We start from the raw sequence: 13,551 nt of genomic DNA, 5'->3' as shown, positions 1-13,551 counted from the left end.
CAAACCATTGAATGGAGAGGCACCCATCCTTCTTGAGTGTCGCGTAATGACGCTGGCCCAACGGTCCTAACTGCCCCGGGTGGAGCCGTTCCTCTCTTTCCGCGTGGTCCCCTCCGACACCCCCAGCTCCCCGGGCCGCGGTCCGGACCCCAGTCACCCCCATGCTGTACCCTCCTCTGCTCTGCCCCACTTGCACCCACATGCTCCGTCACACCCAGTGAATCCCTGTGCGCTCACCGGTAACACGCACCTGCACCATCAGCCTGCTGTCCCTGAGGAGAAGCCCCTCGGCGCTGCCTGGCTGGCGTGCCATCTGCAGCCCCTCCCCGCTCCCACCCACCCACCCACCTGTGCCGGGCCTCCTCCTGGCCCCTCAAACCCACAGCACCTCCACCCTGCCCTCGAGCCGTGACCGGCCCCCCTCCAGTGCCCTGGCCATGCCCTTTCTCCTGCCCGGGGTGGAAGGACGTCATCGGACTCCCCTGTCCTGCACCAGTCCCAGCGTGTCCGCACCCACAGGCCGTGGCTTCTCCCGCACGCCAGCCCGGGGCCACCACTCCGTATCTCTGCGACCGTTGACAGCAGAGTTCCGTTCGCTTCGCCTCTGCCGCTCCATAAGTTGTCTTGTCCAGGGCCCTAGATGGCGGCTCCCTCTCCTGGGGCCCATACCCTGACCTCCAGGCCCACACACAGGACCCAGGCTGCCCGCTGCCCGAGGCGATGGCCCGCTGGGGGCTCCTTCTCCCCGTAGAGCCCCTTCTCTCATGGCTGGCAGTGCCCTCCCAGTGGCAGGATCTCCTACCTGGGCCACCCTGGGAGCTGACGTTTCCACGTGGGGTCCAACAGGCATCCCGAATTCAATGTATCCAGACCTACCCCAGGCCCTGCTCCTTCCGCCATGAGCCGTGCCCTGGCCTTGCCATCTTGGGGCAGGATAAGTTGGCCTCAGAATTCTTAGGACAAAGTCCCTTGAGCGGAGATGGAATGACACAAACCACTGAAACCAACTGAAGAAGAAACAATCTAAGTAGACCCCGAACAAGTGAAGAGGAAGAATTCTTTTTTTTTTTTTTTTTTTAAGATTTTATTATTTTCTTTTTTGGCGGGGAGGGTCAGAGGGAGAGAGAATCCCAGGAAGGCTCCACGCCCAGCACACAGCCCCACACGAGACTCAATCTCACGACCCCGAGATCGTGACCTGAGCAGAAATCAAGTCAGATGCTTCACTGACTGAGCCATCCAGGCGCCCCCCCCCCCCAAAGTTTTATTTTTAAGTCATCTCTACGCCAAGCGTGGGGCTTGAACTCACAACCCGGAGATCAAGGGGCGCACGCTCCATGGGCTGAGCCCGCCAGGTGGCCCAGGAGGGAGAACTCTTAGATAGCCGCAACAGAGAGGGGCCTGGGCTCGGGCCTGGATGCTCAGCTCCACCCAACGGCCACAGAGGGATGGACACCACTTCTGCACACACTTTCCACAAAATACAAGAGGAGGGAACACTTCCAACTCCTTTTATGAGGCCAGTGTTACCGTGATCCCAAACCAGACAAAGACACCACAATGCCGGGCCGGTATCTCATCAACACAGACACGAAACCCCGCACATCGCAGTGGTTAACCACACCCGGGAGTGCGCATGCGGGACTGTCCGTGGAAGTGCCGCCCGCGAGAGGGCCGGGTCACAAGTCCCCTCGTGTCCCGCTGGGTGGCCATGGTGGGGCGTCCATTTGCAGACAGAAGTGCCTTTGTGGGGGCTGTGGGATCTGGTGCAGCCCAAGACCGAGGAGCCTGGCGAAGGCAGGCTCGTACCCACGCCCCTGACCTGCCCGGAGAGGTCCTGGCTACAGACCCTGGGACAGCTCCGTCTGGCACTGGTCCAGCTGGCAGCACCTTCTGCCAAGGGCCCTGGCAGCCAAGCCTCGGCAACGGGACACAGACCTCGCCCCAGCCGTGGGTCCTAAAGTGGCCCGTGACCGGCCCCAGCCCCTCCCGGCCACAGTCCGCCAGCAGTCCGTCAGCACGGGGACACACAGCAGGACACACTCCCGTCTGTACCCCAGAGATTCCGAGCAGGCCCGACCCTCAGCTCCAGCCCCTCTGACCCTGGTCGGGAACAGTCCAGGCCACCCAGGAGCCCAGCGGGGACACATGGATCTGTGCCTCCAAAGCCAGGCCTGCAGGCCTCGGTTGTGCCCGCGCACCCTGAAGCAGCCGGGACTCAGTCAGCCATGGTCTGGGGCCCCACCGGTGACCTGGCCAGAGGATGGCATCTCCCCGTCCTGGGGATCTCGTTGGAGTGACAACTGTCTGCGCACCTGGTACCATAAGCAGAAAGTTAGGGTCCCCCGGAGAAAGACAGGCAGACATAGCTTTCTTGACATGTCATTTTAGCCCCCAGGCATTTAATGAAAAGGACAAACAGCCACCATCAGGCCAGGAAACAGCCTAATCATATTCAAAACGGAAGACTGACCTGATGCACACTTGAGCTGTCTTGGCGGGATCTGAACCCCTCTGAGCACTCGGATCCCCTGCCGGGCTGGGGACTCTGACCTGGACTCAGTTGCCTTAAGAGGACTTTTGCCCCAATTCCATGCCTTATTCCCCACTGCGCGAGGCTCTTCATGAATATGCATGCACCTTTGCTTACAAGTTCCCCAATTTTGTTGTCTGGGGAGATACTGCTCAGGGAAAGATCCTTTACTTGTTGCAAGTAAACCCTTCCTTTCCCTGTTGTTTGGCTTGGTTGTGTGTTTTGGCTCGAAGCCCACCGAGAGGCGAACTTGGTTTTGGGCAACAGTTGCTATCTGAGGGCCCAACGGCAGACCCAGTGGCAGCCCTACCAAACAAGGTCCTGGCTGAAGGCAGGTGTGTCCCCCAGGGACCAGACAGGACCCACGCCTTGGTGACAAGCCTGCCGTTCACGGATCCTGCAGCAGCCCCAGCCTCTAAGTCGGCTCCTCCCCGAAAGGCTGCAACACCAGGGGTGATCCCACCATCCTGAGCAAGGACGGAGGAAGGTGTTTCCCAGCCCAAACCAGTCTTTACAGCCTGGAAGAGGTGTGTGCTCCGCGCCCCCCCCCCCCCCCCCCCCCCGCCACCGAAGTCCTTCAGAGACGGAGGAGGGATAAAGACATCTCAGACAAACTAAAGCCAAGGGAGTTCATCACCACTGAACCTGCCTTACAGGATACGATAAAGGGAGCACTTCAAGTCGAGAAGAAAGGATGCTAAGTGACAACATAAAAACAAAAGTATAAACCTCCCTGGTAAGGGTAAATATGTAGTCAAATCAGAACACCCCTAACACCATAAGGGGCATGTAAATCACTACTGTCTCCAGTTTAAGACTTAAAGGACGAGGCAGTACTATTTTTTTTTAATATATATTTTTTAAGATTTTATTTATTTATTTGAGAGAGAGAATGAAATAGAGAGATCATGAGGGTCAGAGGGAGAAGCAGACTCCCTGCTGAGCAGGGAGCCCGATGTGGGACTCGATCCCGGGACTCCAGGATCATGACCTGAGCCGAAGGCAGTCGCTTAACCAACTGAGCCACTCAGGCGCCCCTTACGAGGCAGTACTATTAAAACTAACAACAGCTACGATAATTTGTAAGTGGACGCACAATGTAGAAAGGTGTCAAGTGTGATGTTGGTGGCATGAGGGGGAGAAGTAATGGTGTAGAGCGTTTGCACGTGACTGAAGGTAAGTTGTCACCTTAAAATAGGCTGTTACGGGGCGCACGGCTGGCTCAGTCGGTAGAGTGTAAGACTCTTGATCTTGGGGTCATGAGTTCAAGCCCCAGGTTGGGAGTAGAGCTTACTTAAAAAAAATAAGACTCTTATACCTACAGAAAAGAGAAAGGACTTAGAGAACACCACTGGAAGAAATAAGCCACAAAAGAAGACAGCAGGAGAGGAATAAAAGAACAAAATAACACTGTACAATGAACAAAATGGCAATTCTGAGTCCTTCCATTTAATAGTTCTTTTAAACGTAAATGGGTTAAGTTTCCCAATCAGAAGACATATCCTGGCTGAATGGGTTAAAAACGGGATCCAACAATATCCTGCCTATCAGCGATTCACTTCAGTTCTAGGCTAAGGATGTGAACAGACATGCCCTCTGGACACAGACGCCCAATATGACAGCAGGAGCAACTATGCTTTATCAGATGAGAGAGACTGTCAGTCTAAATGGGTCACGAGACACAAAGAAGGTCGCTCTATAGTGATAAAGGGGTCAGTTCATCAAGAACACATAACAATTGTAAATACATAGCACCCAACATGGGAGCACCTAAATATTTGAAAACGATGTTAACAGAAGTGAAGAGGAAAATAGACATACAGTCGTAGGAGGGGACTTTAAGACCCCACCTTCAGCACTGGATGGAGTGCCCAGAGAGAGAGTTGGTAAGGAAACAGCGCATTTGGACAACACTGTGGACCACACGGACCTGACAGGCATACGCAGAACACTCCACCCAGCAGCAGCAGAACACAGTTCTTCCCAAGTGCACACGGAGCGCTCTCCAGGACATATCATAGGCTAGGCCGCAAAGCAAGTCTTAACAAATTGAAGGAGACTGAAATCCTATCACCCATCTTTTCTGACCACCATGATAGGAAACTCGAAATCAGTAACAGGAGGACAGGGGCGCCTGGGGTGGTGCAGTTGGTTGAGCGTCCGACTCTTGGTTTCGGCTAGGGTTGTGATCTCATGAGAGATCTCATGTCAGGCTCCATGCTCAGTGCAGAGTCTGCTTGAGATTCTCTCTCCCTCTTCCCCCTACCACTGAAAAAGATGTCTTAAAATGAAAAACAGGAGGACAACCAGAAAATTTACAAATATGTTGAAATTAAAACACACTCATCTGAACAACTAATGGGTCAAAGAAGAAATCAGGGGCGCCTGGATGGCTCAGTTGTTAAGCATCTGCCTCCAGCTCAGGTCATGATCCCAGGGTCCTGGGATCGAGTCCCACATTGGGCTTCCTGCTCAGCTGGGAGTCTGCTTCTCCCTGTCCCACTCCCCCTACTTGTGTTCCCTCTCTAGCTGTCTCTCTTTTCCTCTCTCTGTCAAATAAATAAATAAAATAAAATCTTTAAAAAGAAAAAGAAATCAGGAAGTATCTTGAGACAAACAAAACACAACATACCAAAATTTATGGGATGGGGCAAGAGCAGTTCTAAGAGGGAAGTTTATAGAGATAAATGCCTACATTAAGAAAAAAAGAGAGATCTCAAACCCCCTAAATTTACACCTCGGGGAAATACAAGAACAAATTAATCCCAACATTAGCAGAAGGAAGGAAATAACATAGATGATTAGAGCAGAAATAAATGAAGTAGGGACTAGAAAAACAATAGGAAAAAAAAATCAAGGAAGCTAGGAGCTGGTATTTTGAAAAAAACAAGATTGACAAACCCTTTGCTAGACTAACCAAGAAAAAAAGGACTCAAATCAACAAAAGTATAATGAAAGAGAAGAGACATTATAAGAGATAGCACAGAAATACAAAGGATCATAAGAGACTACTATGGACAATTATGTGCCCAAATGGGTAACTTAGAGGAAATGGATATATTCCAGGAAATGTACAGCCTACCAAACCTGAATCATGAATAGAAAATCTGAATATACCAATATTGACTAAGGAGATTGAATAAGTCATCAAAAATCTCCCAACATGGGGCGCCTGGGTGGCTCAGTCATTAAGCGTCTGCCTTCAGCTCAGGTCATGATCCCAGGGTCCTGGGATCGAGCCCCGCATAGGGCTCCCTGCTCGGCAGGAAGCCTGCTTTTCCCTCTCCCACTCCCCCTGCTTGTGTTCCCTCTCTCACTGTGTCTCTCTCTGTTAAATAAATAAATAAAATCTTAAAAAAAAAAAAACTCCCAACAAAGAAAAGCTCAGGACCAGATGGTTTTACTGGTGAATTCTACCAAACATTTTAAGAATTAACACCCATCTTTCTCAAACTCTTCCAAAAAGATTGAAGAGGGGAAGCACTCCCAAACAAATAATCCAATTTAAAAATTGGCAAAGGATCTGAACATTTTATCCAAAGAAGATATTCAAGTGACCAACAAGTACATGAAAAGGTGCTCGACAGCTCTCATCATCAGGGCCCTGCAAACCCAAACCACAGTGAGATATCATCTCACACCTGTGAAAATGGCTACAATCAAAAACCCAAGAGATAACGAGTGTTGGCGAGGATGTGGAGAAGGGGGGCCTCATGCACTGATGGTGGGAAAGCAAACTGGGGCAGCCACTGTGGAAAATGGTACAGAGGTTCTTCAAAAAACAAAACAAAAGCAATTAAAAACAACTACCGTATGACCTAGCAATTCCACTTCTGGGTATGTATCTGGAGGACATAAAATCACTGTCTCAAAGAGACATCTGCACCCCCATGTTCATTACAGCATTTACAGCATTATTTACATAGCCAAGACATGGAAACAACCTGAGTGTCCATCAGTGGATTAAACGCCAAGGAAACGTGAGGGTCTATTTACAGCCGTAAAAAAGGAAGTCTTGTCATCTGTGACAACAGGAATGAACCTCCAGGGCACTATGCTATGTGAAATAAATAAATAAACCTCACGGAAAAAGACAGGTACTGTATGATCTCACATACATGTGGGGTCCCAAAACCAAACTCATAGAAACAGAGAGTAGATCCGTGGTTGGCCGGGGCTGGGAGGTGGGGGAAAGGGGAAGATTTTTGTCAAAGGTACAGACTTACGGTTTTAAGGTGAATAAGTTCTGGGGATGTAATGTACAGCATGCTGGCAATTCAGGACTGTGTTGTATCCTTGAAGGTTGCTGGGAGAGTGAATTTTTTTGGTTTTTTTAAAGATTTTACTTATTTATTTGACAGAGAGAGAGAGAGTGCGAGAGCGTGCGAGAGAGCACAAGCAGGGGGAGCGGCAGGCAGAGGGAGAAACAGGCTTCCCGCGGAGCAGGGAGCCCGATGCGGGGCTCGATCCCAGGACCCTGGGACCATGACTTGAGCTGAAGGCAGATGTTCCACTGACTGAGCCACCCATGCGTCTCTAGAAGAGTGAATGTTAAATGTTCTCACCACACCCACACCCACACCCCCCCCCCACACACGGTAACCAGGTGAGGTGACAGATGTGGTAATCATTTCACAATATATACATATATAACATATTACAGATGTACCGAATCATCATGGGGTATACCTTACAGGGTGTTACAGGTCAACCACATCTCAGTAAAGCCAAAAAAAAAAAAAAAAAAAATCCACCAAAACCCCCCCAAAACGATTTGCCATGCTTGAAAAACAATTATATGCTGTGACCAGGTGGGATTTATCTCAGGAATGCAAGGCTGGTTCAATATCTGAAAATCAATCAATACCACATTAATCGAATGAGTAAAAAGACCTTACACCGTATCTCAATAATCACAAAAAGGCATTGGACTAAACCTGACACCCTTTCATGACAAAACACTCAGCAAAATAGTAACAGAGGGGAGCTTCCTCAACCTGGTAAGCACAGAAAACCCCCATTTGACATAGTACTCGGCAGTGGGGGACCAGATGCTTTTCTCCTAAGAGCAGAAACGAGACAAGGACATCTACTCTGCTATCTCTACTCAGCGGAGTACTGGAGGCTGTGGCCAGGGACATCAGGTAAGGGGAAGACATAAACTGACACCCAGACTGAAAAGTAAGAGGTACGAGTATTTGTGTTCAGTTGTCACCATTTTATATGTAGAAAATCCGTAGGGATCAACTGAAACATGGTTGGAACTAATAACGCGACCATCAAGGTAGCAGGATACAAGATCAATACCGAAACCCTGGTGACCCCTGCTCCTTCTCCCCACTCCACATCTCGTGCCAGGGCATGGTCTCCCCCTGCTGCCTTCCCAGCCCTGCCCACCACCTGTGCCCTGACCTCCGCAGGGTCAGTCACCCCCCAACCCGCTGTGCTCCCCATCTCCAGGAAGAGGTCAGAGCCTACCGTGCTGACCTGCCACCCTCCCCGCGCCCCCAAACCCCTTTCCTAGCGGTGCCTCTCCTCCTGGGCCCTGGACTCAGTGGCCTCCCTGTCGCTCACGGCCCAGCACCGCCCTGTCCGGGCTTCTGTGCCTGCTGTGCCCCTGACCAGACGGCGCTCCCCCGGACGCCCCAGCCTGCCCTCGCTCCCCGCAGGCTCCCGTGCCCCCGCGCGCTCGGCCTTGGCTGCCCCTGCCGCTGCCGGCCCCTCGGGGAACCCAGGCCGGGGCTCTCCGCTGGGTGCTTGTGCAGTGACTGCGGGCTCCTCGTCGTGGCGCGGGGTGCCAGCCTTCCCCACCGGTCGCTGGGCCGGGGGTGGGTCCGCGGGGGACTACCGCGCACACACGCGGTCTCCCGAGGGCGGCAGGGGCGCGGGCCCGGCGTGGCTCGGTGTCCCCGGGGTCCGGGCCCCGCGGTGGAGGGCGGGGCGGCCCTGGCTGCAGCGGCGCTCTCTGGGAGGGGGAGCCTCCGGGGCTGCCCTGGGCGGGGGATGTCGCCGTCGGGCGGCGGCTGGGGCCGGGGCGGAGGAGGCGCGGCCCAGACAATGGACTACTGCGGGACCCGCCGGGGCCTGCCTGCCCGCCCGCGCCCGCGCCCGCCCGCTCCGCGCGCCCCCGCGCCCGGAGCCCGCGGAGAGGGGCGGGGCCTCGGGCTGGCCCACTGCGCGTGCGGCGAGGGGCGGGGCGAGCGCGGGCCGGGGGGCGGGTCCCCGGGCTGGCCCACTGCGCGTGCGGCGAGGGGCGGGGCGAGCGCGGGCCGGGGGGCGGGTCCCCGGGCTGGCCCACTGCGCGTGCGGCGAGGGGCGGGGCGAGCGCGGGCCGGGGGGCGGGGGGCGGCACGCAGCGCGCGTGCGCGGGGTCTCGGCGTCGCGCGCGCTCCCGCCGGTTGGCCGCCTCCTCCGCGGCCGCCGCCGCCGCCGCCCCCGCCGCCCCCGCCCCCGGCCCGCGCACGCGCCCCCCGCCCCCCGCCCGGCCCACGGCCCAGCCCGCGCCCTGCCCTCGCCGCCTCCCCGGCCTCCGGGCCTCCGGGCCTCCCGGCCCCCGGTGCCCCGGCCTCGCGGCGCGGCCCCGCAGCATGCAGCAGCAGCGGCGGCGGCGGCGGCGGCGGCGGCTGTGAGGTGAGGCCGGGCGGGGCGGCCTCCCGGGGGCGGCCGCGCTCGCGGGTCCCGGCGCGGCGAGGGGCGCGGCGCCTTTGTTGCGGCGGAGGCCGGGCGCCGCCCGCGCTGCAGCGGCCTTCTTGTGTGCAGATGGTGGACGCGGGCGGCTGCCCGGCCGGGGACGGCTGGAGGAGGATGGAGGCCGCGCCCGACGGCGCCGCGGACATCGTGCCGCTGGACCGCTACGACTCGGCCCGCGCCAAGATCGCGGCCAACCTGCAGTGGATCTGCGCCAAGGCCTACGGCATAGGTGGGTCGGGCCGGGCCGGGGGCCGGGCCGCCGGCAGGTGCCGCCAGGAGCAAGCGCGTCGGCCGCCGCCGCCGCCCGGCCGCCGCCCGCGGTGGGTGCGGGGTGGCCGTCGGTGCGGCCCGAGTGCGGGGGCGGGCGCTGGACGCCAGCGCTCGGCACGCGCGCAAAGCCTCGCACGCGGAGCTCCCCACCGAGAGACGGTGCCCACCGGGCATCCTCCCTTCGGTTAATTGCCGTCCTGGAGGACCGGGACCCTGTCACGAGTCGGGTCTGTTGGGCCCTAATGCGCTTGGCGGGTCAAGACGCGCCTCTTCCCAGCTCTCGGGATGTTGCGGACGAGGTGATGTCGTCGTGCTTTGTCAACCTCGGTGCTTCTGTCTGGGGACACTGCGAAGAGCTAGTACTTTGCATGCGAAGCCTGCTTCCAAACGGCCTTCGCGGTGGCGCAGACCTCCCTGTCCGTAGCGCGACGCCCAGCTGGACGGGGCGCCCTTGGGGACGAGCGTGGCGGGCCGCTCCGAGCACATCGCGAGCGGGGTGGCCCTGAGGCAGGGTCTCAGCGTGCAGCGGCCCGCGCCGCGGGGAGGCTCGGTCGCGAGGAGAGCACGCCCTGCACCCACGGCCTCCGCGCGTCGCCGTGTTTTAAGTTGGCCGGCGGGGCGGCTCGGAGCTGGGAAGCCCTGCAGAAACCTCCGAGCCCGACGGGCGGGGTCCCCGGGGCGGCCGCCGGGACCCAGCGGTCGGGCGAAGGAAAAGCCCGAGGCGGGGGCTGCCGGCCGGCTGTCCTCCGCAGCCCGCCGCGCCCGGCCGACTCGCAGCGCTCGGCCTTACGTGCGCTCGCGCCCGTGCCGCCGAGGTCTTCCCGCGTGCGGCCTTCTTAGGTCCCCCCGCTTCGGCCGCGCTTGTTGCTTTGCCGGCGCTGCGTACTACTTCGCCGGAGGCCCGTGCGCCGTGCGGGGGCGCGGGCGGGCTCCGGTCCTGTGCTGGAAGCGGCCCTGGGCACGGCCCCGGGGCGTGTGTGCAGGCTTTGGCTCCCGCGTGGGTCCCTAAGACTTTATGTACGCGAACGGCTGTGCCGGTAACGAAGGCTGCTAAGAGCCTCCGGTTGCTTGCGTTCCAGTTTCTTTAGCAAAGCGACCGCAGCTTTGTCTCGTTGCATTTAGCTCCGGCGGTCAGCGTGGGGTTTGTCGGCCATCTGGAAATGAACGTGGTCTCTGGGCTTGGTCCAGCTTTATTTCCAGTACCAGGTCTCTCTCTGATACTTGTCGACTCATCGGGTAACTAATTCAAAGGCTCATACTAAAATAGGCCTTACAGCTTTGAAATTGTTAAAGGTGGGTTTTTATAGAGCAGGAGGTGCTCGGGAGCTGAAGGAGAGTAGGTGCTGTCCGAGGATCGAAGGCTGGATTGCCCGTTGCCCGTCGGTCACTCGGTCACTCTCCTGTTGTAGAAAAGGAGTGACCTTAAGTGCCATTTGTTCACAGAGCAGAGTGCTCTAAAGGGCTTACTGCATTCCTGGTTTTGATTTTAGCCCATGACCTTAGAACTTAAAGGTTTCTAGGCCTTGGTTTCAGGGGATAATGGGAGGGTGTAATTTTTGTTATCTTCCAAGGACAGTGTGGAAACAACAACAAGGGAAAGTACTGGAAGGCACTCAGCTGTTTGCAGACTTGTTGCTATGTGGCCGAGTGCTGGTGACTTTCCCGTCTAAGGAGCCCTGGAAACCAGGCGGACACTGACCACGCCTCAGCTCTCCATGGCTTGGGGCTGAGCTGCCTGAGCCAGGCAGGCCGGGAGGGGCCACTGGGGCAGCTCACTGGGGTGGAGAGAGCCCACGGGGCCAGTAGAGCCTATCTTTGGCGGGGGACTGACACTTTCGTCCTCACTTTTGCCTTGGAGTGATCAGACAGCTGATTGGGAAAGCATGTTGTGGGATGGGAAATCCTCATGGTTGGGACGGGTCTCTGCGGTGGGGCTGGTGGAGCTGCTGCCGTGTCTCGTTATATAGGCCACAGGGGTAGCCTGGACTCTTGTCTGCTTAACGGATACGAGGAGCAGCATCTCTTTGTTGTCGCCTCTAGGGGTCACCACCTTGATTTGTCACAGTGACCTTTGGTGAAACTGTGTGCTTGGAACCCCTCTCCAGGCCCCAGAACTGGGAACAGAGCCGGCTGCCCCTTTTTCCCTGGGCTGGCGGGAGAACAGGGCCTGTGTGAGTCTTAGTGCGGAGATCCTCACTGGCAAGCAGATGGTCGTTTTTTTTACCTGGTGATTCACTCAGATTCCTGGTTTATGAGTTCAGATTGTATTTTTTTTATTTTTAAACATTTTTTTTTTAAAGACTTTATTTATTTGACAGAGAGAGAGAGAGAGAGAGGGCGAGCACAAGCAAGGGGAACTGCAGAGGGAAAGGGAGAAGCAGGCTCCCCACTGAGCAGGGAGCGTGACACAGGGCTCCATCCCAGGACCCTGAGATTATGACCCGAGCTGAAGGCAGTCGCTTCACCGACTGAGCCACCAGGGTGCCCCTGGATTGTGTTTTTTAATGGTCATTTGTTCTTGGCAAGAGATTTGGGGGCTTCGGAGCTGGAGGTGACAGGGCAGCCTGGATGCACCTGCTAGGTTTCCTGGATACGGAAGGAGCCACTGCTTGGCCTGTAGCTCCACCTTCCCTCAGCTTTGGTGCACTGAGGACTGCCTGGGGTCTGTGAGGTCAGGGGTCATGGTTGTCCCGGTGGATGTCCTGTTTGCAGTGCTCAGCTGTTTGTCAAATGGATGCCAGAGTTGGAAACCCTCTTGAAGCAGTTGATGTACGTAGAGATACGATCTGTAGTCTGTCCTCGTGGCCATAAAGTGGATGAGTTTGTATTTCTAAAGCTATACCAGTTTGCACACATTCTCTTTCCTGTCTTTTTTTTTTTTTTTTAAAGATTTTATTTATTTATTTGACAGAGAGAGACACAGTGAAAGAGGGAACACAAGCAGGGGGAGTGGGGGAGGGAGAAGCAGGCTTCCCGCCAAGCAGGAGCCCAATGCGGGGCTCGATCCCAGGCCCCTGGGATCATGACCTGAGCCGAAGGCAGACGCTTAACGACTGAGCCACCCAGGCGCCCTCTCTTTCCCGTCTTGATGCCATCAACCAAACATTAACCAGAGAACAGACGTCCATCTTTAAGTTCAAACCGTCCCGATCCTTTAAATTGGAGCAACCCTCAGAATACTCGGCCTCTCTTATGCTGCAGCATGTTAAACTTGTGCACGTATTCCAAAAATCCCGTGATAGTTTTTCTTTGTATTACATTCATCCTCCTAGCTCGTAGGCTTCTCCTGCTGTGGATTTGTTTTGTGGCCGGGTTACCATATGTGGACAGTGTTCTTTTTAACTTCCTAGTTGAACTGTTGAACAACTCAGATTGCTTTCATCTGATCTGAATGTGGCCAGGATGGAGGACAGATAACCATGTAGCTGTCCCGTGCGTCACTGTGGTGTGGCTACGTAGCGCAGGGCGTAAGTTCTGGGATGAGGTCTTCTCGTCGGCTTGAAGTCCACGTGAACTGCTGAGTGTGTGAAGGGAAATGAATGAATGCAGCATGGCGTCAGTACCACAGCTGTCCGGGGGCCGACTGGGGCGCTGCCGCGTGGGGGAATGGGCTGCAGGGAGCAGTGGGGAGGCTTCGTGGGGCCAGAGGCTCTGAAGGATGGGTAAGGTGTGGGAAGCCCCTCCAGGAGGTAGAGGGGAGGGTGTCTGGCTGGGTTGTGTGCAGGGGAAGAAGTGCTTGACACGGAGTCAGGTAACCTCATGACGGGATTTGTGGACTGGAATAGTAGTGATTAGTTTAGGAAACAGTCTGGACCAGATGGTCTGTGGTGTTCCAAGCTGGCTAGGGATTTCTTTCGAGATGTGTGCCTGGGAAGGTTTTTGTGTAGGGGGAGTGGTGTGATGAGACATAGAGCCTGGCAAGATTCTTCTAGCAGGTTGAAGTGGGCAGGGGCTGTAGTCAGGTGGAATATCTGGGATCGTGTCTCAGGCCATTTCGGCTGCCATGGCAACGTTCCATAGGCTGGATGACATGTGTCTCCCCCAGCTCTGGAGGCTGC

At 56.2% G+C, this 13,551-nt stretch overlaps 1 protein-coding gene across 7 annotated transcripts in view; it reads left to right on the top strand.

The window, feature by feature from the left end:
• The first annotated feature begins 9,051 nt into the window (after window positions 1-9,051).
• The window catches only part of CAMSAP1 (calmodulin regulated spectrin associated protein 1), a 60,112-nt gene continuing 55,612 nt past the window's right edge, over window positions 9,052-13,551 (top strand). For 6 of the 7 annotated variants that reach the window (XM_045883496.3, XM_045883494.3, XM_045883493.3 and 3 more), the window contains exon 1: window positions 9,170-9,452. In XM_045883496.3, the coding sequence (XP_045739452.1) occupies window positions 9,293-9,452 (160 nt within the window). In that variant the 5' untranslated portion in view covers window positions 9,170-9,292. The other variant, XM_045883489.3, reaches the window with a different exon arrangement.

The sequence above is a fragment of the Mirounga angustirostris genome, unplaced genomic scaffold, assembly GCF_029215605.1.
Source record: "Mirounga angustirostris isolate CCGP_5_RB_7025 unplaced genomic scaffold, mMirAng1.0.hap1 SCAF_15, whole genome shotgun sequence".
In the NCBI taxonomy this organism is placed as follows: Eukaryota; Metazoa; Chordata; class Mammalia; order Carnivora; family Phocidae; genus Mirounga; species Mirounga angustirostris.
Note: the sequence above shows the minus strand (reverse complement) of the source record. Positions and strands in the feature narration are given on the sequence as shown.